This window comes from Bemisia tabaci, chromosome 6, assembly GCF_918797505.1.
Source record: "Bemisia tabaci chromosome 6, PGI_BMITA_v3".
NCBI classification, from domain to species: Eukaryota; Metazoa; Arthropoda; class Insecta; order Hemiptera; family Aleyrodidae; genus Bemisia; species Bemisia tabaci.
Genome location: NC_092798.1, coordinates 16,214,349 through 16,242,224, shown reverse-complemented (window position 1 = coordinate 16,242,224; position 27,876 = coordinate 16,214,349). Strand labels below are relative to the sequence as shown.

The window sequence follows — 27,876 nt, the reverse complement described above, 5'->3', positions numbered from 1 at the left end:
CCAATCAGAATGCGGGAATTTGTGCGATTTTGCTTTTAAAAGGAGGTTAGAAATTCGTAACTGACAACAATCTGACAAGCAAAGCAAGATTAGCTGATTAGCTGTCAGTCAAGTTTTTGAAGAAATCATAACGCTCTTTGGATTGCAATTTTAGCATAATTTAGGATTTTTCATTTGCCATCATGGCCATCTTTTATCAGTTACACCTCTGTGAGATTTTGGGAAATCTTTTCTAATATGTGTTTGGTTAATAATGTCTGTTCATGTAACAATTCATCCAATCGGTAGCAGCAGTATTCTTCTGAAAGATGTGGAAGCTGCGAAGAAAGATGAATACAACCGAAGAAGGCAAATGCGAATCAAACAAGTAAGATTTTCAATATCTCCTCCTTTACATCAGGGTTGGAAACCTCTATGAATTTTGAACGGCTGAAGGTTTGTCACTCATGCATCCCACGGTTTGAGTATGAAAATCATTTGCTGTGAAGTGATACAACCAAGTATTTAGTTTCTCCAGTAGGCATTTATCTTTTTAAGTTATAGATGCAGATTTTTATAGTAATGAGTGCTTGGTACCACTTGTTAAGCAAAAGTATCAAAGAACTTATCAATTATTATCATCAGAGTTGTATTTAAGACCTGGGGCCAAATTTTGTCGGTCCTTCCACCGCACTTAAATATACATAGGAGGGGTCTCGACTGCACTTAAGTCCGGCTTAGTGCTTCTGATTGGCTGGTGGTGCGGTTTGAACTCATCGATGGCTGTTGCACTTCGTGTGAAAAAGCTGACAAAATTCGGCCTCAGTGAAGCTCTGCGTAGAGGTAAGTGATTTTAGAGAACCATCCAACGTTTGCGGCCAGGAACTAATTGATGGATCGCAAAAAATCAACATACGGATTCACTGCCAAATTTCCAATTCCCTGAAAATGATCAATAATGAGCCTTTTCTAACAATTATTAGATGATCAGTTTAAGGCGGTTCGTCACGGTTTCTGGTGTGGTTGAACTGGCGTGGGATATATTGCATCCATTTTCTCAAAATTCTCTATACATTATGAATTTTTAGCAAAGAAAAGGCAAGCATTCCTGTGCATGTGAGCGCATAGAATCATTCTAAACCAAAAAATTGGCAAAATCTAGAGAAATGAAAGCAGAATGCTATTTGGGAAAAACCTCGCATTCCATACAGCTATCGATCTCTGTATCCAATTCAAGGTTTTTATTCCAAACAGAATTCTGCTTTCATTTTTCAAGATTTGCCAATTTTTTTCTTTAAACTGATTCTCTAGGCTCATGTGCAGGGGCTGTCGTCATTTTTTAGGCTGAAAATTCAAATGTGTGTGTGTGTGATTTTTGACAAAATCGATGTGATGTATCTCACTTCAGTTTGACCACACCGGAAACCATTTTTCGGAGAAAAGGTAAAATAGGGTGCCATTTTTGGTGCAATGAACTTAGTTTTGGATAATAATGTTGAGAACATTGCTTTTGAGGTAATATACTTAGTCTTGAACTGACAAAGCAACTCTACTCAACCTTCGTAAGCTTATTTTTCTTTCCTTTTTGAAATCACCATAACTTGAAACTTGAGGAACTCCTTAAGGAACTACTAACTTAAGGAATAGTCCAAGTTTTTGTGCTACCCCTCTGTCTTATTGCTTGAATCGGGAACCAATGTCTAATAGTGGCCATTTCATTCAACATAGGTAATCTCATGTTTAAAAATGCCCAAATTCTTTTTAACCTTCAATACTCATCTTTCTTTTGTAACTCAGTTCTAACTCAGTTGTGAACAGAGATAGTGCTTCATGGTGGCCCGATCATTAGATATAGCAAAATATTTTTGCAGTGTATTTCTGTCTTACCCTGTGAAATTGATCCATTTGATCAAAAAAGGTCCTCAGCAAGTTTCAACCAAATCGGATTATATTAACCCGTGCTGACAGATTGGTCTGTGTTATATGCATTTTTACAATGAAAAACACTTGAGTTCAGAGAGATTGACATTGTTTTTAAAACATTTTATCCTGTGTCTCCATTAATTTTGGATGAAGGGATCATTTTGTAGAAAGATGAAAATTAAAATTAGCGCGCTTGCGCTGCATGATTTTTCAAAATGAAATCCAATTAGTTTTTATTTTGAAAAAATCGTATTCTTAACATGAGTAAGTTTTAAGTTTCCTTTTTTAAACTAGAAAGTGTACAGTCTGTCATACTAGTTGTAGTATATTTTTTAGACCCCCAGCCAAAATTTGGGAATGTCTAAAATTCCATCAATGAGATCATTATCCTGCCCTCTTTTGAATTACCTTCAAGTATTCTCACCAAAAAATCTTCATGGGTTAGGTTCGTGAGCAGTCGAAAGATGCTGCTAACCGAATTCGCTCCAGTGTGAACGCTGAGAAAGAAAATCGGCGAATGGCTGAAGAAAAATTACACGATGCATTGCTGAAAGAATGGCAGTTGAAGAAGATAGAGTCATTGGAGAAGCAGTTCAAAGAATGTTTGGAAGAAGTGAAACGCGCAGAGCAGAAAGCTCAAGAAGAGGTATCATTGTATTGCTTATTTCTAGTTCACCTTAATAATTATGTAACGCAGATGAAAGCTTGAAAGTTTCAACTAGGTATGTAGTATCGTTGCATTTAACACTACATTTTGTAATGTTGTGTTCAACTACTATGTCAGTAAAATCTAATCAAATATTATTTCCTTTGAACTGTCCAAAGCTTACTTTTAGTTTATCAAGCTGTCCTAATTGCACTAAACTGAATCGAATAGAAAAGAGGCAAAGTTTGTGAAACAATAAAAGGTATGCCTTTTATTCAGCGATTTCAGTTCCAGGAATGTGTTTAGGTCTTTGCCCTCTCAAATTTTTCCAATTACCCTCTCTGATTTGAAAACCCCATAAATTTTAAATTTTCAATTAATAACCTTTTTTTATGGCCTTTTGCTTAAAATTATCCCTTGGCTTGCTTATTACCCACGATATTTCCTTTTTCTTTAGCCTTTCTATTCTAGCAAGCTATCAAAAAGTTACTGTATACTCTGGCAATCTGAAGAGCAGATCTCCAACCCTTGGATAAAACCAGCTTTCTGTTTGAAATATGCTGCCTATGTCGCATCACCCTGTGTACTTCTAATCTTTTCATTTCCTTCTCTAAAATTAATTTTCAGAAGTATTCAATCAATAAATTTCATGCCACAGAACATTTTGAGCAAGTCCTTCCTATATTTTATTCCATGAGAACTGAGAGAGAAAGAATGCTGGAGCATTGTCTGTTGTAATGTGTCATGCACTTTCTTAGTAAGCTGTCTGACATTAATGAGTCAGAGATGAATTTTTGCTCATGTTTTGTCATGAAACTTTAAATAGGACCATCTTCACTGTTTTTCTGTGTTTTAGCGAGAAATGCAAGCAATAATGAAAGAGAGGAGAGAAAGACTTGCCAAAGTGGCAGAACAGCGGGGGAAGGAAGCGATGGACTTGGTTCGCAAAACCTCTCTTCATCAAGAATCAGAAAAATTGAAAGCCGAAAAAGCCAAGCATTTTAAGAAAACTGTAGAAGATCTCCGCTCTAGTCTTGTTTCAACCTTACCACATCCAAAACAATCTAGCAAAAGGTATCATACTCATGTGTAATTTGCAGTTTCTAGTCTCCCTCAAGAACTAAGACCTGTAGCTTACTCACTACAAATAACTATAATTAAGAAGATATTTTAAATCTTTGTTCAAAAGTTCCAATGATTGGCACTCACAATCACCTGTAATTGTGATAGATTTTGATTTCAGGGAAAAGAGTACAAAACTTTAGCTAAAATGAGTCAAAAATATTTTGAGCTGTATTGACTTCCTGAAGTTGCATTATTTATTGGGAATGGGATGTTTGGAGGCTCAAGTTTTCTGGCAAACTAGAAAACAGTGAAAGTCAAGAAAATTTTAATGATTGGAATAGGCGAAGTCAGAGAATTTTCAGTGACTGAAAAGAGTCTGGGGTTTTGTGGAAAAACTGTGGGAGTTCAAAGAGAAAATTCTTGCAATTCAAGGGTAAAAGTTTGAGGATTTCATGAGTAGTGCATAGACTCTCAGCAAGCAGCTTTTGTTAGTGCTATGACAGAAAGGCTGGAAGCGTTGGAGCTTTTAAGAGAGTCTTGCAGCAAAGCAGGCTGTAAGCTTTGCATGCATCCATCTGTTTTCATGCATGTTTGAGTTGATGTCATGATCCCCATTACACTACCCCTTGTCTTACAAGCAGAAGTAGATAAAGCTAAGGCATTTGAAAATTCTAACTTTATGGAAAGCCTCCAGGCTGCAATAACCTATGCTAATGGAAAACAGAACCTCCCGGCTGCAATAATCTATGCTAATGGAAAACAGAAGTTAAAGTTGTGAAACTGAACATTCAACCTGTTTTTGAAACTAAAGTTGCCGCCCAAAAAAATCTGAGTTGCCTAGTATTTCTTCACCAAAATGTCATGTTTAACATCAACATCTCTTTTTAAAGAAAAATTAATAGAATCACTAATATAGAGCTATTATTTTTCATGTAGACATGCCTACACAGAATCCTGTAGTCTTAGTTGTAAGAAGCGCTTTCCTGTTTCGTTTGATTCACCTTTTGATAAAGCTTATTCTATGATGCGTATTTTGTTCAGTCTATTTCTCTGGAAATGACAAAGACAGTTGCAACCGTGCATTAATATTTTGGTTTTTATTTTGTTTTTTCACCTATTATTTTTTGTCTTTTTGTGTTTGTGTCATTTTTTTGTTCTACCCATTTCATTGTTACTTTTTTCACTCACACTCTTGCAGGATTAGTCCCAAGAAAAGATTGGAAAAATCTGTTAGCAAAACTTTAAACATAAGTAACAAGAAATGTCAAACGTCTCCAATGAACGCAGAGTCACTATCAACAGTTGATTTGAATAACAAAGACACAACAGGACAAGAAAGCCGTACACAGGGTGTAGGACAGCCCTCTCCACAGAAAAGAAAACGTATCATCACTGGTCAAAGGTATAATTTTTTTGTTTTGTTTTGTTTTGTTTTTATGTGGGGGAACTGAAATATTTAAAAAAGGATTTTGCTATAGCTTTGCAGTTACTTTTTATAGAGTTACTTCCTATAAAGTCAATCAAACAGTTATCAGACCCTGTGCTTAAAAACTGTCAGTCTAATTCCATGTTTTCAGTATCTCCAGTTAATCTGAATGACTTTTGACTGCTGCCAACGCTCATTCGTATTTTTTAAAACCAGAACTCTGGTGTCTCAAAGTGTCTCAAAAAATGGGGCTTTCAGTCTTTATGATGATTTATTGATTTAGGTGCCCCTATTTACCTATGTATATACAAAGTTAGAAATATCTGGTCTGATTTTTAGAAAACAGCCAGTGGTGTAGTTAAGATGGTGAAATGGACATACTCACAGTAGTAGTATCTTCCCCTAAACGAAGCAGTATCAGTGAATTTATGAAAAAATCAGTGCACTTATGAAATGGTGTGTCATGATTTTTTTCTTGTTATTCCTCCCGTTATGCCTGTGTGTATACCTCATGATTATTTCTTTTCTTGTCAACCAGTTCGCTTAAAAAAAGAAATGTGTCCACAAACTTTTAAGAAATTGGTATTTATTATTGTTTTTCAATTTCCAGAGATCAAGGGCCTAGCAACATCTCTCATAAATCTTGGACTCCTCCTGTCCAAGTAGGTTCATCCTCTGTCACAAAAAAACCTAGGAAAGAATCATCTTCTAAGAAGCCTCGGAGAGTCATCCATTCCTTCCAACGAGGCTGTTCAAGTGGCATCTCAACTAGTGGTCTAGATCTTGCCAAAAAAAAGGTGATTTTTTAGCAGTTAGGCTCAATCAAACATTTTTTTTAAAAGAAAAATTGTTGAATATGTTGAAAAATTGTTGAATCTGTTTGAAAATTTCACTGAGGTTTTTTTTTGTGCTGCCGATAAAATTCAGTGAAATTTTCAATCAGATTCAACGAACAATTTCTACATAAAAAAATAAAATGGCGGCGGAAATTTTTAAACGTCGCATGGCGCTTGTGATACTTTGGCCGGAAAGTGACAAAATCATGATGCACTCTACAAGGTGTAGACCTTCAATGAGCAAAAATCGTAGAGATGAAGAAATTGAGGGTAGGTCCACGAACGGTCCTTATCGATACCTCTTCTTTAAGCAAATTCGTTATGCTTTTAGTGGGATAGTGGCTTTTTATTGTATTAATATCAACCAATTTTCAAAGTATCAGATGAAGTTAGAAAAAGTTGCAAGCATCATATGACAATTTCAAATAGAAATTCGAGGTATGAGAGTGTGAATATGAAGTCAAATTGTCGAAGACATCAGACCTGCATCAAAAATTGTATCTCTACTTTCTCATTGGAAAATTTTCAAATATCTGGAACGAGTGGAAAATGAAAGCCCCTAATCAATACAAACTCTAAAATTGGCTTGCTACACTCCTCTCGTATTCAATTACCTTTGAAACTGAATTTGTGTTTCAAAATTATAATTCAATCGCCATTCTCACTTATAGTATGAACAATTGAGTAATGCTGCAAGAATCTTGGAAGAGAGTGTCAAAAGTGCGGAAACGAGCCCTGGCATGAATAAAGATCTTCATCGTTTGGTCAAAAAATTTGGTTCACTAGCAGAACAAGAAAAATATCTACGTAATCAGCTCCTGTCTCAAGTTCAGGTATTTATTTCCTCATTGTCTAAAACTACTTGTATTTTTAAATCAAAATTAAATATGTTTGTAAAATTTTAGTTAATTACTACAGTTAATTTGCAAGATAATTCAGCTTCATCAAATGTACAAAATGTCATGAAATTGTTGTAATGCTTTACGAATGTAGTGGGTTGTATTTTCAATTGCATAGGCTTATCCATTCTCATCATAAAATATTAATTTTTTTCTCAATTTGAATAACAGCACGCTTAAGCACCTGTAATCTATTTTTGGCAACCATGGTTTTTTCTATTTTGTTGTATGTAATCCCATGAAGCCATTCCACATGTGTTTGGAAGTTATTACAATGAATCGAAAGAAATGGATTCCGAAGATCAACACAAATTCAACATAATTTAGCAAAGATTAGTGATTGAAAATCAGTTTTTTACCAGTCTTTTACCAACAAAAAATGCGTTACTTTAGCATTATGCCATTCTATTACGGGGAGAGCCTGCAATGAACTTTCAACAATAATGTTAAAGGAAATTTTGCATCGCGTAAGCACAAACATCATAAAATTGCGTTCATTGCTCTGGAAACAGTGTCTAATTGAAATGACAAAAAAGAGCTCTAATACTTAACTCTCAAAATATTTTTTTATTAATGTGCAATCTTGATAGTTACTACGTTTCAATGGTTCACTCCTTGGTTCAGTAGAAGGAACATTCAGGGTTGGCCCCTGCTAAGATGAATGTGCGCATGCTGAAGCATTTCACCAGTATGTGTTCAATGCTTTTTTAGTTTTCAAATTTTTCTATTTCATTAGGTTTTTTTTTCCCCCTTTGCAGCAAAATATTCAGCCAACTGCTCGGACTGAAACAACTGGAAAACCCCGTAAAAGATATGAAAATTATTCTTGCTGGGTCAATCAGAATAGACAGTTTGTAGAGCGGACTATCAACCAAGCTTCTCAAACAGCTTACTCTGAACACGATGTCAATCAAAGTATCTCCTCAGACTCCGCATGTGGTAGGGGTCTCTCGATCATAAACCAAAACGGTATGAATTTCATTTTATTTTCATACTTAAAGTAGGAAGGTCTATTAATGGCCAGATTCCAGCTAGCTCTGCCTATCCCTAATTGCTGGCTTTCGTGTGTTTGAAGACATTGCTTCGCAGCTGAACTTTAAGGAAGGGCAAACGTTTCACTTATGAAGGTCAAAGTTGAAAATATCTCCCTTCTCTCTTTTGTCTAAAATTTGGCCGTGGCCTTTCGTGAAGTGTCAAAAATCTCAGGATCGATCCAGTACATATCGTCACTTTTTTATGCAGCCTTATCCAATCAATCTGATTTTCCATAATATCTTACTCTACAGTATAAAATCATAAGGGTGCCGTGTCACGCTGAGGGTGTAACACTAATCATGTCACAAACCGGTTTCTCCTCCACTCCCCGCTCCGCTCCCGCCGCGCACGCTCACATGCTTCCCGCTGTCTCCAAACCGGGTTTTCCCTAACTCTTAATGATCTTTTAACGATCTCACGATATCTGCTAATTAGAGGCGCGAAGCGCCTCTGGGGGGTTGGACCGCGGAGCGGCCAGGCCCTAGTGTGTAATTAATCCAGACAAAAAGTCTCTTTGGATTGAAACAAAATTAAATTAAATTAGCACATCACAGTCTGAAGGGGTTACAAACACTTGCATCATTTGTTACAAGAACACCCAAAAATTCTTAATGTTGACCCTTTGAGAGCAGTTCAAAGTTGAAGTATGCTAAATTGCGAATTTGAGAAAAACAAACATGAAGTTTGCTACCTTCGTTGCTAATTTTAGGAACGATTTTTTTCAATTGTTTATGACATCAATTCATACCATGGCTTGAAATTTTAATCCAGTATCCCCAAGAGAATTACAAAGCGATCAGTTTAAAAAACTGAAAATTTATATTCTTCATCCCAACTGAGTTTGTTTAGTGTACTGAACAATTTGAGTTTCCACCGTTAAAGCTCTTTTGCCTTACACTATCTCAAGGCAAGTATTAAAACTAAATTATTAACGCAAAAATTTAATGGTTCCCAAGATAGGTGTTAACAAATATGAAAATAATGAATGTGATGTGTTATTTTTTCATCTTCAATTTTTTTCTCTCTAAAACATCTACGGTTTTTGTTTACATCTACTTCAAGTTGATGATTGACAAAGTTTTTCTGTTGAAAAGAAGTTGAAAGTTATATTGTACTGTAAGAATGTGAGCCCTCTGTAATCTAAACTTACTGTAACTCTTTTAATTAGGAGCAATGTGCTTAGTTTAATCGAGTGACAATATTTTGAGTCATCATTACAAGTTCGAGTAAATTGGTTACGATCACTTTGTCTTGTGCTAAGCTCAAGATGACCGAAAGTGCTACCTACTACCAGACAAAAAAGGATGCTTTACCAGGGATGCAAAAAGTTCTTGACCTCCTTATTTTTTTTCAAATTTGTTTCTACATTTTAAAATCCCCTTTTTTTGTAGGTAACTTTTAAATAAAACCAATCATAACAACAGTCAAAATTTGTATTTAAAAAAAAAAAAAAATTCTCTGAATTTATCAATTTCTTTCTCTTTTTGTAGGTGCTGAAAGTCCTTTCCTGGATGTAGGACGAGTGAAGAAAAATACCAAAGAGGAAAACGATTTTTGCAGCAGTTGTAAAAAATATCTTCAGCATTCTTGTGCAGATCACTCAACAACTGTCACAGAATCTGTGAGTAATTCCTCGTCATTGACATACATGTCTGTTTCAAGATCAATGATAGATAGTAACAATTCCTCCGAAACAACAGTAGAGGGTGTCAAAGTAGTAGTCAAACTGAAAGGGCAAAGGCATACAGTTAAAACCACCAAACTCGGAAAACCTGTCCAAGTTAAAAAGAAAAAACTGAAAAAACCAGAGAAACCAAAACTACCAAAATCCCGTCAAGCTCACAGTGGATCTGGCTCAGTGACATCTTACATGAGTCCCCCGGACAGGGTCGTGGATGAAAATCATGAAATTCTCCACAGGGCAATAAGGAAGATGACAAAGTGTTGTGAAAATATCAATCTCAGCTATGCTCAGGAAGGAGGATACCCCAAAAAGCAAGACAAGCAAGTTCAAAGTGGTGATAGTCTGAAGGCATGGAAAACAAAACACACCTCACATGAGCCTGATAAGACCTCTAAACCAGAAGTTGTTCTCGTTGACTCTGATCAAGAATCTGAAACACAGGAGTCTTCATTTGGTTCAGATGGAGCTTGCAGAACAAAAAGTGTAACAAGTAAGGCATCTAAACGGCAAGATGATAAAGGCAAGGATCCAAATCAGCGAGATGCTTTGCGCAATGTGAGCAATGTATCGAAAGAAAGAGGTATCCCATCTAATGTAGATAAGGCTTCAAAATCCCTGGATATTTCACCCGATGTGATCAAGGCATTCAAATCGTACTTCGGCCTCCCTGATTCAGGTGGGTCATCAAAACTACCCGAATTCTTCTTTTTACTAGAATTATTACCGCAGTTAGAAGACACTCTCTCCAAACCATCAGGAGCAGAAAAAAAGGCAGGACCAGTTAAAGTAACAAAACTGCAACAGTTTCTTCGTCAGTTAGACGAGCTATTAAATTTCCAAAGCTGTAAAATTCCTCCTCATTCAGCACAACTATCTGGAACACAAGATTCCCAACCTCCTACAAATAGGCAAGCTATTTTATCACCGGCAGATGAGCATGATCACGAGGATTCAGACCAAAGCAATGAAAGTCATCAAACATCTCAAAGCCAAGACAATTCTGACTGGCATGATGAAATCCGGAGACTGTCTCAAAGTCAAGAATCTAAAAAGAAGGATGTCCCCTCAGTAACACCCCAAAATTTTATCGTCGATTCGTCCCTGCAGGAGCCAGCAGAGCATGGACAGACGGAGCAATTAATAGATTACTATTGCAATGTTGCCGATAAGTACACAGACGTTATAAACAATATTGTTGGTGTTTTAAATCAAAGCACTCGCACTGAATCAATGAACTCGAGTTCAACCTCCCATCGCAGTCCTCCTCCTCGGTATGGCGACTCAATTCGCTTAAGTGAATCGCTAAAACAGCTAACATCCACGTCAAAGCAACCGACATCGTCATTAAAACAGCCACAATTACCGATCACCTTTCAGCCGCCCGTCACATCCAGTCCTGACAAAGGATCAGCATCTAAGGACTCATCTTTTGTGGAGAAAGTATGTGAAACGATAAGGGGAAGTTTAAAACAGTCAGGTGGAGTGTTGTTCTCCTCAAACTCAAATCTTCCTAAATTCTCCTTGCGCGATGATGAAGGAAGTTTGACGGATCAATCAACTTCGACAGAAACGATGGAGAGCAATTCCTCTGCTCCTAGTTTCGAGCGGCCCCATGGGAACTTCACTTTGGATGTATCCTCAATCACCTCAGAAGAGAATGGAAATGGGCAACCAGTATTTTCCTCTGAAGTCTCACCAAAATCTGATGAACAATCACAGCTCCTCAGAAGGAATGACCCAACTCAAGTTTCTGCATCAAAGTGAGTAAAATATACGTTTAAAAATCAAAAGATTAAATTTTATGGTTGCATGCTGCCGGGTTTTTTTTTTTTCTTTTTAGAATACATCAATACATTCTGTTTTTCTCTCTTTTCTACAGTTTACTTCTTCCTTCTTTTTTTTGTTGTCAATGAAGTGCAGGGAATGAATTTCAGTATGCTCATACATGTCTCCTCTTCAAAATTTTACGGAGAACACGATTAATGCAACAAAAATCTCCTAACCAAGATGTTAACGTTTTTATTTAGCACTTGTTACGAAAAATTTGAAGGCCCCAGGCCATTTCTTGACTTAAGCGCAGGTGAGACTCATTGTAAACATAATTATGTTTGCTAGTTTTTCTGACAAAACTTAGCCCCAAAGAGAATTCGTCAAACAATTTTTAGTACTTACAAAATTGGTCTTTGAATTTATGGATACCTCAGAGGTACCCAACATTACTCAGAGCTGCCACAGATAGGGAATTCTGGGAAAATCAGGAAATGACAGGAAAATTGGAAAAATCACGAGATACCTGGACATGTCAGGAAAAGTGATGAAAGCGTTAGGGGAAAATTTTTAAGTCACCTTCATTTGCTTTCTAGAATGAGTTCAACGTTTCAAGCAACAAAGTTTGCCTGAAAATGATTTCTAAATTTGCTTTTGTTATCCATCTGGCATATCTTCAATTGTCAGGGAATTTTATCAAAATGTGTCCAGAAAATTAGGGAAATGTCAGGGAAAATCATTTTCTAAATGATGTGGTAACTCTGGTAGCTACTTTCAATATTGGAGGTTCAATTTTAAATTTATCTCCTAGATACCTTATCCCATGATTTCTTACGACGAGTGTTACCTTGTCTCATAATCTCATATTTTTATTTTTTTTTCTTCATTAGTATCAAGTTTTGTTTCCACTTTTATCCTTCCTTAACAGTCTCTGTCTTATTAAACTAAGTCTGGGTAAATCCAAAATCTAGGACTTTCATGAAAACTAACATTCTTAATACAGGAAGTTGGACCCAGATCAATCAGAAAATATCGATGCATGTGAGGGGAACGGCAAATCTACTGTGCATGAAGATGGCGTTTTTAAACAACCTCTTGTCACTGTTTCTTTCTATGGGTATGGTATGGCTATTCTATTCTGTCATAACATACACTTCTTCGTAATACAGTCTTAATTATTCAAATGAATTATGATAATTTGTATGAATAGCACAAAATAGAAACATATGTTTAATTCATTTGAGATCCCAAAAATGTTGAGTCTGAATTTCACTTCTTATTGATTGTTTTTCTTTCTCTCATTAAAAGTAGGTGTATTTTATGTGGCACTAACCAAAAATCCTTTTTTTAGCTTTAGCTACCAATAATGTTTCACATGTGTGACTGGGTGATTGTTTTTCCTGTCTCTAAATCGGCAAAATGCCAATTACTCCCTGGTTTTTTTTAGTGTATTTTCCAAGGGGAAAAAAGTTCCGAAGAAAAGGTTGCAGAAAGTTGGGGAAGTCCGAAAATGAGAAGTAGCCTTTCGGTCTTTGGAATTGGCCTTCCCACATTAAAAAACCTCTTTTTCCCCATAATTTCCCAAGCTGTGATCATTTTCTTGGCCTCGTTTGTATGCCCCTTTTGCCGCAATTTTGTGAAAAAAACGCGAATTTCACTGTGATATTTGAAGAGAAAAGCGGAATTTTATGCTATATCACGAGCTGAATTTCCCAATTTTCATAATCTTCCCATTTTTTCAAGCGAGCGGCCATGCGATGATGATCGCGTGATTTGCACCCTCGACTTCCATATTTTATCATTCTAGCCGTTCAAACCAAATATTAAAGGAAATTCTGGACAATTCAACAATAGAAGGCTGGAAGTTTTCAAGCTTTTCTTGCTTTTCCAGAAGTGACATCGTATCCAAGATCGCACCCTCCCTCATTTTCTTTGCATTCCTGGTGCCTGTTACAAATGTATGAATCTTTAAAGAAGAAACTCCTCTCCTCTTAGTCTGCATCTACAAATAGTTTTCCATTTTTTTTACAGTAATAATCGGCGCATCCGTGTTGCAAAAGATCTCTCAACGATCATTGAAGTTGACACACCATCAACCACTCAGCAAACAACCCTCCAAGAAGGTCCAAGCACATCGAAACCAAGTAAGAGAAAACCCCAGGAGTCACCTGATACCTCTCTCCACCACACGGTTCAAAGACAACAGGCCTTGCTGCAGAGTAGGATAGAAACATTACAACAGCAGATAGATGAGTTGAGTAAAAGTTGCAGTGCTGATACCAGTGCTGAGCTCAAGAGATTAGAAAAGTCATCACGAGGCTCCCCATCGGTTAAACAGAAATCAGCCTCGGATGGTCACCATACAAGCACTGAATCGGAACTTCCAGACATAGTTGACGAGCTCTTGAAAAGAGGTTTAATATCCAGTCCATTTCCATGGCTGAAGGAGTTAAAAGATAAATATGGCAACGACAAAAATACAACAGTAAGGAGAAGCAAGAAAGGAACAACGTCAGAATCTGATTCAACTCCGCTGATCAACGAAGAATTGGAAAATATCCTTCGAAATGACTTATCTCCAACAGACTTGGAAAAAGTCTGTAAGAACTTGGGTAGCAGCTGGGCACTGTCTACGTGGAAAAAAATCGCTGAAACATCTCGTTTGAACTCCCTCTCTAGCTCCGACAGTAGCCCAGCAGAAATGAAGAAAAAATCAGATGTTAGTGATGGCCGGGCTCATCTCAGAAACACTCCAAAACACTCCACCCCCATCAAGCAGAAACCCAATGGTCGTTCCTCAGGAATTGCACCCTCACCTGGTGATTCGAATGGTCTGTCACCGGAGATTTTTTTTCAACAGGATCGCAGCGGAATTTCCACAATCAAAGATTCAGAAAGTGATGTGTATGATTTGACACCTCCTGACGTAGCCCTCCATAGGCCGCAATTACTAACGAAAAGTAAGAAGGAGTGGAACTAGTATTTTTAAGCTCATTACAATGTTAAACATTATTATCTTCTCAGCGCACCACCGGAATGATAAGTTGATATTACGTGTAGAAGAACATTTAAGATTTTTACTAGGAGGGAGGAACTAAAAGACTCCAATTTTTTAAACGTATTTATTTAATCTTTTTTCAATTTTTTCCCCATACTTTATCACAAGAATAACAATTTAATGCCTAAAATGATGCCTAGAATCCGCTTATGAAATGAAGGTATCATCTTAGAATAAATTTTTCATCACTGAAAAAAGAATTTCGTCTGGAGCCATGCATGATATGATTCTTAAAAGAAACACGCTATTCTTTGAAATTGAGGTTTGAGTGCCATGTTTTTCAGTATCAACATCATAGTAATATGTCCTATTTTTGTGCTCTTCAGACGCTCAGTCATAATTTTTGGCATTATGTTAAAAAATTGTTATTATAACTTATCCTCTAGAGGCCTCATAACCTCATTCACTATAAATTAGGACCTTGCTTCCTCCAAATTCAGGGAGCAACATCCCAATGTTTTGCAGGAATATCCGGCGATGTTTGAGGTCTGTAGGCATGGCAAGGCAAGTTTGGGCATGATAATCACAAATCAGGAAATACAGGTCTCTTTTGTTTTTCTAAAATTATGAGGATAAAAGTACAAACCAGCATGAAGAAAACCTGCAATTGTGTAGGTATTGAAACTAATCAGAACTGAAAATTTAAACATTAGTCCTTTTAGTACATTAATTTTATTGTTGTTGTGAATAATGTAATTGATTCCCGAAAATGAACTTTACTCTCTGCAAAAGTAAAAGTAGGTAGGTAAAGGGTTATTTACATCAGTTGTCTGTAAAGTAATACGATTGGTTCTGGTAGGAGCAAGCAAATGAAGTATGCAAAATGCGATTCGTATAACCCTGAAGAATTACTCATATTAGCCTTAAAACAAGCTCTCTTTGAACTTATTTGGTTAAAAATCACATGAGTCTTGATGTGTTAAAGAGCATTTGTTGAGGGACTTGCAAATTTTCCAACAGTTCCTAAGGGAAAAAAGTGACTTTCGAATCAAGATTTAAAATTAATACGTACATTTTTACTTGAAGATCTTCACAAGCAGATCTCTTACCAACAAAAAAATAATACCTAAAACAAGAATTTCCTACAATCAAGTATCTTTTCTTTTTAAAGATATTGATTATCACACATCAGATGCAGACCCATTCTCTTCACCCATCTTTCAAGCATGGTCTATCTGAAATTTTCCTCTGTAAATGTCTTGAAAAATATGATCAAAGTCACATGACACTATACCATGCAACTGTCAGATTTTCCCAAAGCCAAAAAAAATCTGAGAGGTAGTAGATTTGTGTGGTGTAAGGATATTAAAGAGGCAACGAAAATGTTCTGCAAGAAGAAGCAAGGAAAAAGCCCATCAAAAAACGATCTTTAAAATGTGAAAAGTCTGGCAGTATTGGGCCGGACAAGCTCAAGGAGAGCTTGTCTGAAAGGAAATGAGTAGCTTTCCCGGGCTGTACCAATTGAATTTTACAAGCTTTATTTTTGCATGCCCATGAGTTTTAGTTGCATTTCTGTACTGACAATAACCTGTGTACAAAAATTTCTTTGTCGCTTACCATAGGAATCTTGTTAGTAGCATCTGAAAGAAAAAAGCTCTTAATTTTCCCAATGTTATAGTGTCCCAACCTTAACCAAAAATGTCTATGCATTAATGAATTCTAATCCATTGTTGGCCCTCTTCTTCTTTTCTTTCTTTCCTCATATTTTGACTCGATTTGAGCTTAATAGTCTCAATTTTTTTCTATTTGGAGCAGAAAAGATTACTATGTGTAACTAGGAAACCAATTAACTGTTTAAATTTAAAATTATTCGTTGGTCCCTGCAAAGAGGTTTTTTTCTTGAATTTAGACTCAGGAACATTTACTCTGTTCTCATGAAAAATGAGGGGCCTCAAGATTTTATCCTCCAAGAGTCCGTCAAATTAAAAAAAATTGTTTTGCATGACTTTAGCTAATCCATTGTATATAATGTAAAGATTCAAACGCAATAAGTAGTGTAAATACACAAGCAATGTTACATAGTTTGGAAAGTGTAAAGATGTATTTCCATGTTATTGTTTTTTATACTAAATGTCTAAATCGATTAAATCTTTATTTTGCCAAAAAAAAAAAAAAAAAATGAATGCTTACTATCCATTTTATTCTCCATTTGTATCAAAAAGTAAGGCAAGAGCCTTGAAATATTTGCGAGGCGAAGGATTAACGCAAAGTACTCAATCATTTTTTAAAAACATTGTCTTGCTTTGAAAGTATAGGTGATGCATTTTTGTTGATGGTTTTGTCCTGCATCTTGGTAATGACAGGTTAAGATCCTTGCACTGTCATGTCCTCCAAAGTATATAGCAAAATTTATTTTCAAATGAAAAGAAATCTGTTACCTACTTGATTTCAGAAGATCAAAAACAATTTTTTTAATTATTTCTCCTCTGAGAAACACTCAAAAACGTCCAATTGTTTAGTGTATCTTTATAATTGAGGGACTTGGAAGACATCAAGATTTTCAGATCTCACTGATACAAGAAGTCGCCAATGGCTTCTTTTTTTTTAAATATCTAAGTAAATGCAATGACTGCTTGATTAGGTACCAAAATTAGTCACATGGGCACTGCAGCTAGGGTCTCAGGCCATTTCTTCAAAGAGTCTTAAGTTTAAGTAGGCACGTCCTTGGTGAAAATCCCATAAATCGATTTAAGACAAAACGATTTGTAATAAGTACCTGTTCATCCGGACGGACTGTAATTCTAGAAGTATCTTCTCTAGAATATTTCCCAATCAAATTGTGTATACTACTTAATACTTGATGCAGACGCACTGCAAACAGGATGCGACTTTCAGGGACTTTTTTAAAAAATATCCGTTGGTTTTCATGCGGTACTTTTCCTCATACCAATAATCAGTTGATCTTTACCTAAAAATCAAAGCGTTCAAAATGAATCCTAGTGGAGGTGTTTGTTGTCATATACCTCCCAAGTAGCATTTCTCAACAGAAAAATCGCTATATATATTGCGATTTTATCGGCGATAAAATCGCTAGGATCATCAACATCTGAGCAATTATCCTCGATTTTATCGCGATAGAATCGCGCTTTTATCGCCCGACAATTTATCGCGATATTTTCGAAATAAAAATCGCGATAAATGGCGATTTAATCTCTATTTCATCGACAAAAATCGATCGCGATTTTATCCAACCAAAAATTGTAATTTGTTGCGATTTAATCGCCATATATCGCAAGTTTTAATGCGATAATATCTCGATATATTGCCACCGATATAATCGCGATAATCAACCGATAAATCGCTATTTATCGCGATCACTGCTACTTGGGCTACAGGGAATCCTTTTTTGCCTACGTAAAAAGTTTTTAAAAAACCTGTGGTTTTTTGAAACATTTTTTCACGCTTTTTCTAAACATTTTAAATGTTGAAAATCTGCAACGAATCTCTAAAGCTAGTTTTTTTTTTTAAAGAAAAAACCTCTTTACCCAATTTTATCGCCTTAACTTTCTGTATTAAGTAAATACCGGACAGAACCCCCTTTTTCTTGGAACCTGGAGAAAAGATCCCTTTTTACGTAATATTTAAACCATTTTTTCAACAGTCGTCGCTATGTGGGAAAGTGCTGCAGGTCTACCTCAAGAGTATTTTCGACGGTGAAACTACCAAACCACGTATCTCGGTTTGCGACGTCGCAGACTTCCTGTCATACTTTATTTTTTAAATGAAAAACTACTTAACGTCCACTCTTGAAAATTTCTGTGATTTTTCCTCTTCGTGCGGAGAAAATTCTGTGAAAATTTCAAGGAATGATATTGATTTGGTCTACTTCAAAAAAATAAAATGTGAGCGTAGATTTTTAAACACCGCAAACGAAGATAAGTGGTTTGGTAGTTTCACCGTCGATTTTCGAGCCACATAGCGTGGTCCGCGAATGTCTAAAGTCAATTGCTGCGACGTCGCGTCGTAGCAATTACCATTGATTCACTTTCAATCTTTGCTTGTGATGGATGACGTCACTCTTACATTCTCCGTTGCGTCAATGCATCTCCCTGATTGGTGGAATCACAAGTGACCTACGTGCGGGAGCGTCCAATGCCTCATGTGAGCTGATTGGTTTTGAGTGTGAGGCAGGGGACCAGGCTGCCAAACCAGTTCCCGGATTATGTCATTTTGGAGGCTGTTGCGCGCGCGGGGTATATATCAAAGCTTCTTCCGTTTTTAGAAAGTTTCCTGCTCCGTTGCGTTGGTATGGCGGATGCTTGCCCGGTGGGCATTCTTGGACCATCGTTTAACAGGGTTGCCGGATGGTCAGCTGAAAATTCCTGTCTTAGCGCCGATCTTTGAGATTATAGCGCCCAGCGCGGACTTGAAACTGATAGACAAAGCGATAGCTAAAGAAGACCTACGGAGTATGGAGCGATCCTATTGGTTGAAATGGGTGGTTCCTATAGACTAAAGGAGCAAATGATGGACTAACTGTAGGGTCTCTCGTAGATTACCTTTACTTAATCTATACCTACCTCATTTTCCCATTGCAACCACCTGCTTCCACCAATAAATCCCCTTTGTCTTCTTTGTCTATAGCTTTGTCTATCAATTTCAATAATCGGCCCCCTGTGCGAGACATCAAAATTAACAAACCCCCCCCCCCCCCATGGTGGGTTAGGTGAGAAGTACCTTTCAAACTGCCCGGAACCCGGAAGATTTATAAACCTCAACTGCCGATTCTACGTTCGGCCATTTTAAGTTCGATGCACATACTTCCAGGAAAGAGCGACGCCAAAAACGACCGTTTTTTGGCACAATTTGGGCCAGAAGGGATTTTTCTGAAACCGGGCCCAAACGATACCTTATGATACCCTAAAACTCTGGTTAAAATTTTAGCTTGAGTATACGCACGGTTTTTGAGAAATGAGGGGGCAAAGTTGCCAAATCGCCATCATTCTGGGCAGCATTTCTACAGCAAAAAGACGGGAAAAATGGACGAAAAGTTACACCTTTGATGGGTTTCGGCTGTAAATGTTCTTATTGGGCCCCCCAGCATTTAACTGTGTTCAGTTTCAAAAATTTTGATCGCACAGTGGTCCAAAGTGGGGAGAAATCGTCGACAAATCATGATTCTTTGTCAAATTTTTTAAAAATGGAAATAAAATTGTCGGTCTGCTGCAGTTTTCATGGCTATCAACGTTCTTATCGGTCCTCAATGCATGAAATTGTGTTCAGCTTCACAAATTTACATCGCACAGTGGTCAAAAATGAGGGAATTAGTGGAAAAATGAAGATCCTCTGTGAAACTCTTTAAAAATGAAGTGAAACTGTTGGTCCCCAGTAGAGTTTAGATCCCGGAAAAATTCTTTAAATTATTTTTTGGACTGTTTAAATCATTTTTTAATTTATTCTCTCCATTTTTCCTTCTTTTTTTTAAATTTCTGAAAGTTTGCATATTTTATTGAGATAATGCTACAAAGTCTATTCGATAACAACGTTCTATAGACAATACGGTCTGACATGCAGTTATAATTAAGAAAATTAAATACATGAATTTTTCCGGGATCTAAACTCTACTGGGGACCAACAGTTTCACTTCATTTTTAAAGAGTTTCACAGAGGATCTTCATTTTTCCACTAATTCCCTCATTTTTGACCACTGTGCGATGTAAATTTGTGAAGCTGAACACAATTTCATGCATTGAGGACCGATAAGAACGTTGATAGCCATGAAAACTGCAGCAGACCGACAATTTTATTTCCATTTTTAAAAAATTTGACAAAGAATCATGATTTGTCGACGATTTCTCCCCACTTTGGACCACTGTGCGATCAAAATTTTTGAAACTGAACACAGTTAAATGCTGGGGGGCCCAATAAGAACATTTACAGCCGAAACCCATCAAAGGTGTAACTTTTTCGTCCATTTTTCCCGTCTTTTTGCTGTAGAAATGCTGCCCAGAATGATGGCGATTTGGCAACTTTGCCCCCTCATTTCTCAAAAACCGTGCGTATACTCAAGCTAAAATTTTAACCAGAGTTTTAGGGTATCATAAGGTATCGTTTGGGCCCGGTTTCAGAAAAATCCCTTCTGGCCCAAATTGTGCCATTCTTGGCGTCGCTCTTTCCATAAATACCTATATAAATTAAGGGACACGTTGTGGCGTTACCTTCCGCCTAAATTATCACAAGCGCCATGTGACGTTTAAAAATTTCCGCCGTCTTTTATTGTTCTTTACAGAGAAATTGTTCAACGAAGCTTTCCGCAAATTTCAATGAATTTTCTTTGTGATGCTAATACAAATCCAGGGCCGGATTAAGGGGGTGGCCACATGGGCCGCGGCCCATGGCGGCAAATTTTGCAATTTTTTTTAAGTGTAGGTATAAATAAAATCGGATTCAGAAAAAAAAAATTATCCATGAGAAAAGGGGACAAGATCTCTCTTTCCTGAGAGTATAATAATTTCTAATTTTATCGTTTTTCGGTGATAAAAGAGACAGCGTCTTTAATTAGTCGAGTAAAGAGGAACGAAACACGCAATTTGGATTGGAGCTCAGCGCAGAGAGGATTGATGACGAGGACTTGAGATGAAAAGGACAAGCCCTCGGCGCGGCGCGGCGGTCGACATGTAACACATATTAGCGCCTACAGGACTGCATTAATACTTCACCACTTGCGTCAAACGCAGTGCGGTCAGGAGCGGTTGGCGTGAAACGCGTAGCGCCTACAAGACTGCAGGAATACTTCACGCATTGCATGAAACGGTGCGATCAGGCCAGCGCGGCGCGACGCGGCGCAGCGGCAGATGTTAAAAGTATGAAACCACATTTATGTTTGTTCTTTCAATTTATTGGTTCATTTCTTATAAATGGAGGACCTTGTCTACCCAGAGATACATATGTTTACGGAACTTAACTTTTGCGCAAAGTTCCGTGAAATTTTGACGATGTGATGCGACTGCACGGATCGCGGTACCCTTCTAACTGCCGTTAAATATGTACCCGAAAGAGCTTCGTAGACTGAAATCTCTTCGAAACTCATGCTTGATCTCAGTGGTTTCGATGCAACTAATCGTGCTTAAGGATGTCCGTATTGCATTCAAAAAACTGAAGGCACTTCCCTATTTTCTACTCCAGCAGCGCTGCTCACGAGTGGTGCATCAATATAAATATTAAGTTACTCTCTCACTTACCACCGCTGTAAGAGCGCTCTTTTAATCACATCACCTCGCGGTTAGCGCCACTTTAAAACCGCGATCGCCTAACGCTCAAAAGAACATCGCAGGTTGAGAGCTTTCGATGCTTGCTTGGGTTCAATGGTGTCGATGCAGCTATGCGTGCCCGTTGGATGTCCGTATTGCATACATGGAAAACTGAAGGCGTTTTGACTTTTCATCATCTTGATCTCATAGAGTTGCTCCGCGTGGCAGTTGTGGCACGGTAGTGCTTAGATACACTACCGTGCGTACCGTGCGGGAAAAATGTATGAATATATCGAAATGTTGCCAAACCCCGATAAAGATTAATGTTTGATTATAGTTGTCAATTTTTTTTTTTAATAAGGCAATTTTGAAGGGGGAATAATAATTTTCGGGGTTAGTAAGTATCGTTCATTTCATTCAAGTATTCCCAGGTAAAAATTGGCGATAGGAGCTTCGTTTCAAAATACCATAGAAATTCTTATAGCCGGCTAAAGAAGGCAATAGAAAATCATATAGCTGGCTGTAGAAAGCGGATCAAATCATATAGCCGGGTTATACGAAGCGATAAAAAAGTATACAGCCGGGCTATAGTTCCTATCGCCGGGCTTTACACTTTATCGTCATCGGCTATAAAAGGCTATAAGAAATTGTGTAGAAATTCGTGTGCTTTGGAAATCATCAAGTTTGATACGGAGCCAACATAATCTTCACAAAACGCACATTATATTTTCCTTTAATACATATTTTTTTTTCATCAATTAAAATGAGAATAATCCATACAGGATGTGCAAACATTTCAAAATCATGAGTTGAAAAACGCTGACTCCGCAAGATTATATTGGAGCATAACACAGAGCGGAGCGGCGCGCGTGCTGCCAGCGATAAGCGCGCGCCAGCGCCTACAAACCTAACTGGGATACTTCACGCATGGCGCAATGCGTGAAGTATCCCTGTTATAGTAGGGCGGATAAGGGGGAAAAGTTCCCAGAATCGTGCATTTCTGGAAGAAAGCATGAAACTTTCAGGATATCATCTTTACCTATAGAAGGTTCAATTTCGCAAGTGAGCCCAAAATTCTGAGGCCATGGGGGCCGGGGGGGCAGGGGGCCCTGATTTCGCTGTGTTTTGCCGAATTTTCGCGTTGGATCATCGTGAGAACGCCGTTAACAATGTAAAATGTGATCAAAACCTGTGTAAACGTCATTAATAGGTTCTCTCAAACAGTATCCTAAAATGCTAGCACTGTCCGATCCCGGAGTACCCCTCAAAATGCCTAAAATTCAAAATGGCGCCCATAATAAGGCCTCCGGAATATCGGTATTTTCACTTGTGCATATCCTGTCATGTGAGGTATCGTTTTCCATGTAATTTTGGTCGCAGATTTCATATTTGAAGTCAAAACAACCCCCCGGTCAAAATTGGTGCCCCAATCCAAGATGGCGTCCAGATTTGAAAGGCAGGAGGGTGCATTTTTTAAACTTTTACGCGATAAGGCAAGTGATATGTCATTTCCTATGTAATTTTGGTCGTAGATTTCATTACTGAAGTCAAAACAGTCCTCCGGTCAAAATTGGTGCCTCAAATCCAAGATATATGGTGGCCAAATTTTAAAGGCAGGAGGGTGCATTTTTTCAAATTTTTACGTGATAAGGCAAGTGATATGTCATTTCCTATGTAATTTTGGTCGTACATTTCATTATTGAAGTCAAAAAAGCCCCCCGGTCAAAATTGGTGCCCGAAGTCTAAGATGTCGGCGAAATTTGAAAGGCAGGAGTGTGAATTTTTATGAGAAAAATAATCACGTGAGATGACAAGAGAGGTAGGTATCAATTCATACGCATTTTTAGTCAACAAAACGAATCTAAATGAAATGTAAAAAAAATCTTTTACACAAAAATGATACGAGATAATTAAGAGGGTGATCAGTTTGGCCGTCCACGGTAGGAATAATGTTAACAGGAGCATCTATAATGAGCTATTTCATTCATTTTTAAGCCCATATAATTTCTCAATAAAGACAACGGCATTTCACGCGACGCACCTGCCGTACCCTCTCCAGTCAGTATAGGAGAAAATCCTAATCAACACATGCTGATTCACATTCCCAGTGAGGCTCTTCAGGATCTTCCTCCTACGGTTCTGTAAGTTTTTACAGTTGGAGTCTTCAGAACTTCTGCATGAGTCTAAGAACGAAAATATTATTTTCTTGGTGGTACAGCATGGTGTCACTCCCTTTCTTACAATTACACCGGATAATTTTAAGCGGGGATTCCGGAAGCTGGAGGCAAGTCACTTAAAATAGGATGAAGCTCCTTGTTTTTATTCATCCATCCCCAAAGACAAGCATCCAGATCACTTCATCCCATCCACAGTTGAGTATAAAAGTAGCTCCTAATTTAATGTTATACCTACTTCATTGCTGATGATATCGAGGGTAATTTCTCTAATTGAATGAAGACTTTGAAAGCTGGAAATTTTTCCTTCGATATATGATGACGGAGGTCTTCGAAAGTCACTTTTTTTTGGCTACCATTGAGGAGTAATATTTCGACGGTGAAACAGCAAAAGTGCGTAACATGGTTGCAGGATTTCAAAATATTCGCTCCTATTTTATTTTTTGAAAGGGGACCAAACCAACATCATGGCTTGACATTTTAACAGAATATTCCTCACATAGAGAGTGAAATCAAGCAAAGTTTTCAAGAAATGACTCCAGTATTTTTTAATGAAGGAACGGAAGTATGACAAGAAGTCTGCAACACCGCAAACCGAAATAGTATTTAAGCAGTTTCACCATCGATTTACTCTTTTCCTGCTCTTTATATCCGTTCATGGTTTTGATTAGGTTCCAAGAACCTTTCTTTAGATTCTTGCAGGAAAGGATCACATAAAAGCGTACAGAATAAAGTTGCTGTTCCTATTTTATGGATGTGAGGGGTTGAATGGCAACCAGTAAACGCATGTAAGAACAGCTATCATCTCGGATTTTGCGCGTTTAACATCACTTTGAAAACGCAAAGAAACATTGGTGTCTGCTCATCAATTTGATGGAACATAGGTTTGTGCAATGGATTCGTAAGTATGCCTATGCTTCGATCGCACTCGATGGAGTAGAGACCCACCAACTGAAACCGACTGAAAGTTTTCTAAATTATTTTCGGTACTTATTAATTGTTCATCCTCTAAGTCTAGGGCATCTGAAATTGAGTTCAGAGTTTTTGTGCAGTAACCAGCGAGACACCTCACTATTAGTGGCTCATCATTTTTCACTTGTCAGCCATGATGGCAATCATCGTATCATTTTTGTGTAAAAGATTTTTTTTACATTTCATTTAGATTCGTTTTGTTGACTAAAAATGCGTATGAATTGATACCTACCTCTCTTGTCATCTCACGTGATTATTTTTCTCATAAAAATTCACACTCCTGCCTTTCAAATTTCGCCGACATCTTAGACTTCGGGCACCAATTTTGACCGGGGGGCTTTTTTGACTTCAATAATGAAATGTACGACCAAAATTACATAGGAAATGACATATCACTTGCCTTATCACGTAAAAATTTGAAAAAATGCACCCTCCTGCCTTTAAAATTTGGCCACCATATATCTTGGATTTGAGGCACCAATTTTGACCGGAGGACTGTTTTGACTTCAGTAATGAAATCTACGACCAAAATTACATAGGAAATGACATATCACTTGCCTTATCGCGTAAAAGTTTAAAAAATGCACCCTCCTGCCTTTCAAATCTGGACGCCATCTTGGATTGGGGGCACCAATTTTGACCGGGGGGTTGTTTTGACTTCAAATATGAAATCTGCGACCAAAATTACATGGAAAACGATACCTCACATGACAGGATATGCACAAGTGAAAATACCGATATTCCGGAGGCCTTATTATGGGCGCCATTTTGAATTTTAGGCATTTTGAGGGGTACTCCGGGATCGGACAGTGCTAGCATTTTAGGATACTGTTTGAGAGAACCTATTAATGACGTTTACACAGGTTTTGATCACATTTTACATTGTTAACGGCGTTCTCACGATGATCCAACGCGAAAATTCGGCAAAACACAGCGAAATCAGGGCCCCCTGCCCCCCGGCCCCCATGGCCTCAGAATTTTGGGCTCACTTGCGAAATTGAACCTTCTATAGGTAAAGATGATATCCTGAAAGTTTCATGCTTTCTTCCAGAAATGCACGATTGTTATGCTTATCCGCCCTACTATTAGGTTTGTAGGCGCTAAGGCGCTTTTCGCGCTGGCTGCCCACCCGCCGCGCCGCAGCGTGCCACGGCGCTTGAGCGCTCTGAGCTCTGAGAGATGTCCTGAGCGATCAACGCACAAAGTCAAGTTTGTAATAAACTGCATCTGACTAATTCGCCGGCTCATAGAAATTTTATGACACTGCAACCTGGTTAATCATGAATTTACGATGACAAGGCAAAGAAAGAAACCAGATAGTGACTGCAGACCGAGCAACTGCAATTCGTTCGATCGAAGGTGATATTTGGACTTTATTTTGCACCATGGGACCACTATTTCTAGCTCATTTTAGAAACAACGAACTGCTATTAGGTTCCTCATGCAGATCTGACTGCAGATCTGATCTGTCAGAAATATTTCTTATCTCAAAATTGTGCAAATTTTTTAACACTATTAAATTAAAAAAGACACACGCACACGAAAATTGGGCATATTCGGTTTTCAGGCCTAGATTTACATCTTTATTACCTACACTGCCGCGCTAAGGAAAAACGCCGTATGAGCATTCAGGTGTTGCTATATTTCCTTCAATAAAAAAGGACTTTTCCAGGAAAATTCTGAATATTTTTCCTCTAATATGTCAGAAAATTTTGTTCGCAATTAAATTTAAAATATCTGAAAATTTCAAAGAAAAATATGCACAATTTTCTTCAAAAATACGTGTTTTATCCAGGGAGATTTGGCAACTCTCGAATGTTCATACGGCGTTCTTTCTTAGAACGGTAGTACAGCAGGATATCTTATTGAGAGGATTCGATGTCCGCGGCTAAAACCAATTATTTTATTAAATTGTTACAGACTTCCAACGTAAAAAAAAAAACGCTGAGAAATCCATGGTGGGACCGATTTTGGCCCTGTTGGGTGGGGCCGACTTCGGCCCGTAGCGCTACCCCTCTCTTTCACCAAAGCTAAGACTTTTTAAGGTTTGTGATGGAAAACTAACGAAAATATCTCATTGAAATTTTCGTTATATTTTTTAATGAGTGTACAAAATTCACTGAAACTTTGTAAAATAAAAACCGTTGGTTAAAGAGGGAAAAAAAAGAAAAAAAGAAGTCAGTGGATTCTTGTAACGTAACAATCGGAGGTGACCCTTATCTAATTGTTGATATTTTATCATGCGATTGCAAGGGTCACATTTACACGTCAAACTTCTGCTAGGACCCGAATGAATGTCGCAGACATACTATTATTTATATTACATCCGTATTGCATGCACGAAAAACTGAAGGCGCGTTTTGCCTTTGCAGTGCTGCTCAATGCTCGCTGCATCAGTATGTAACGTAACTCTCTTGCCACCGTTAAGGGTATTTATTGAGGGTTCCTACACTTAGCGCCACCGTTCACCACACCACCCAAAAGGACATTGTAGGTTGAGGGAGGTTTCGTGTGTGTGTGGTTGGGTTCGATGGTTCATTCCAATGCTATTCGTGCTCTATGGATGTCCGTATTGCATAAGCGAAAATTTGAAGGCGTCTTGGCGTTTTATGCTCTCACAGCGTTGCACGTGGCGCTCAGTAGTGGAACGAGCCGTTGAGACTTGAAATCTTTGACTGAAAATGCAACTTTTGATGTTTATCTCGTCATTGTACAATTTCAGGAGTTTATCGCAGAGAAAATTTAGCGAATAACCCTATGAAAGCACTGTTAAACATTAATGTTCCATATTAACGAAGATGCAGGCCATCACCGACATGTACAACATGTTTTTACACGCACAACATTTCGCAATTAGGGACTACTGTTTCTGGCTCATTTTAGGAACAACGTTAGCTCCATTTGTTTTTGTGTGTAGATAAGTGCTTTTATGAATGATCAAGAAATAGTATGTGCCGTTCCCAAATTGCAGAATCGGTCCAAATCATGTCCGACCTCTGCGACTGATTCGTTCCTTTTTGTGTCGTGATGCATACTCGGCGGTGCTAAGGTAAGACGTCGTGTGAATATTCAAATGTCGCCAAATTTTCCCTGATAAAGAATTAATTTGTAAGTAAGCTGTGTAGTCCTTCAACCCATACCTTATTGTCTAGTGGCCCATTATTGCCAGCGCCTGAACGGATATAGCAGATTGAAAGGTTTTCGACACGTGCTTGGGTTCGA

The 27,876-nt window shown here is 37.9% G+C and overlaps 1 protein-coding gene across 1 annotated transcript; it reads left to right on the top strand.

Annotated features, from left to right (window-relative positions):
• The first annotated feature begins 50 nt into the window (after nt 1-50).
• Nucleotides 51-16,034, top strand: LOC109036787 (uncharacterized). Its single transcript, XM_019051160.2, has 9 exons — nt 51-367; nt 2,348-2,548; nt 3,405-3,622; nt 4,812-5,015; nt 5,650-5,836; nt 6,547-6,708; nt 7,533-7,743; nt 9,300-11,253; nt 13,292-16,034. Exons 1-9 carry the CDS (start codon nt 254-256, stop codon nt 14,238-14,240), a joined length of 4,200 nt encoding a protein of 1,399 aa, XP_018906705.2. The 5' UTR covers nt 51-253; the 3' UTR covers nt 14,241-16,034.
• The last annotated feature ends 11,842 nt before the right edge of the window (nt 16,035-27,876 follow it).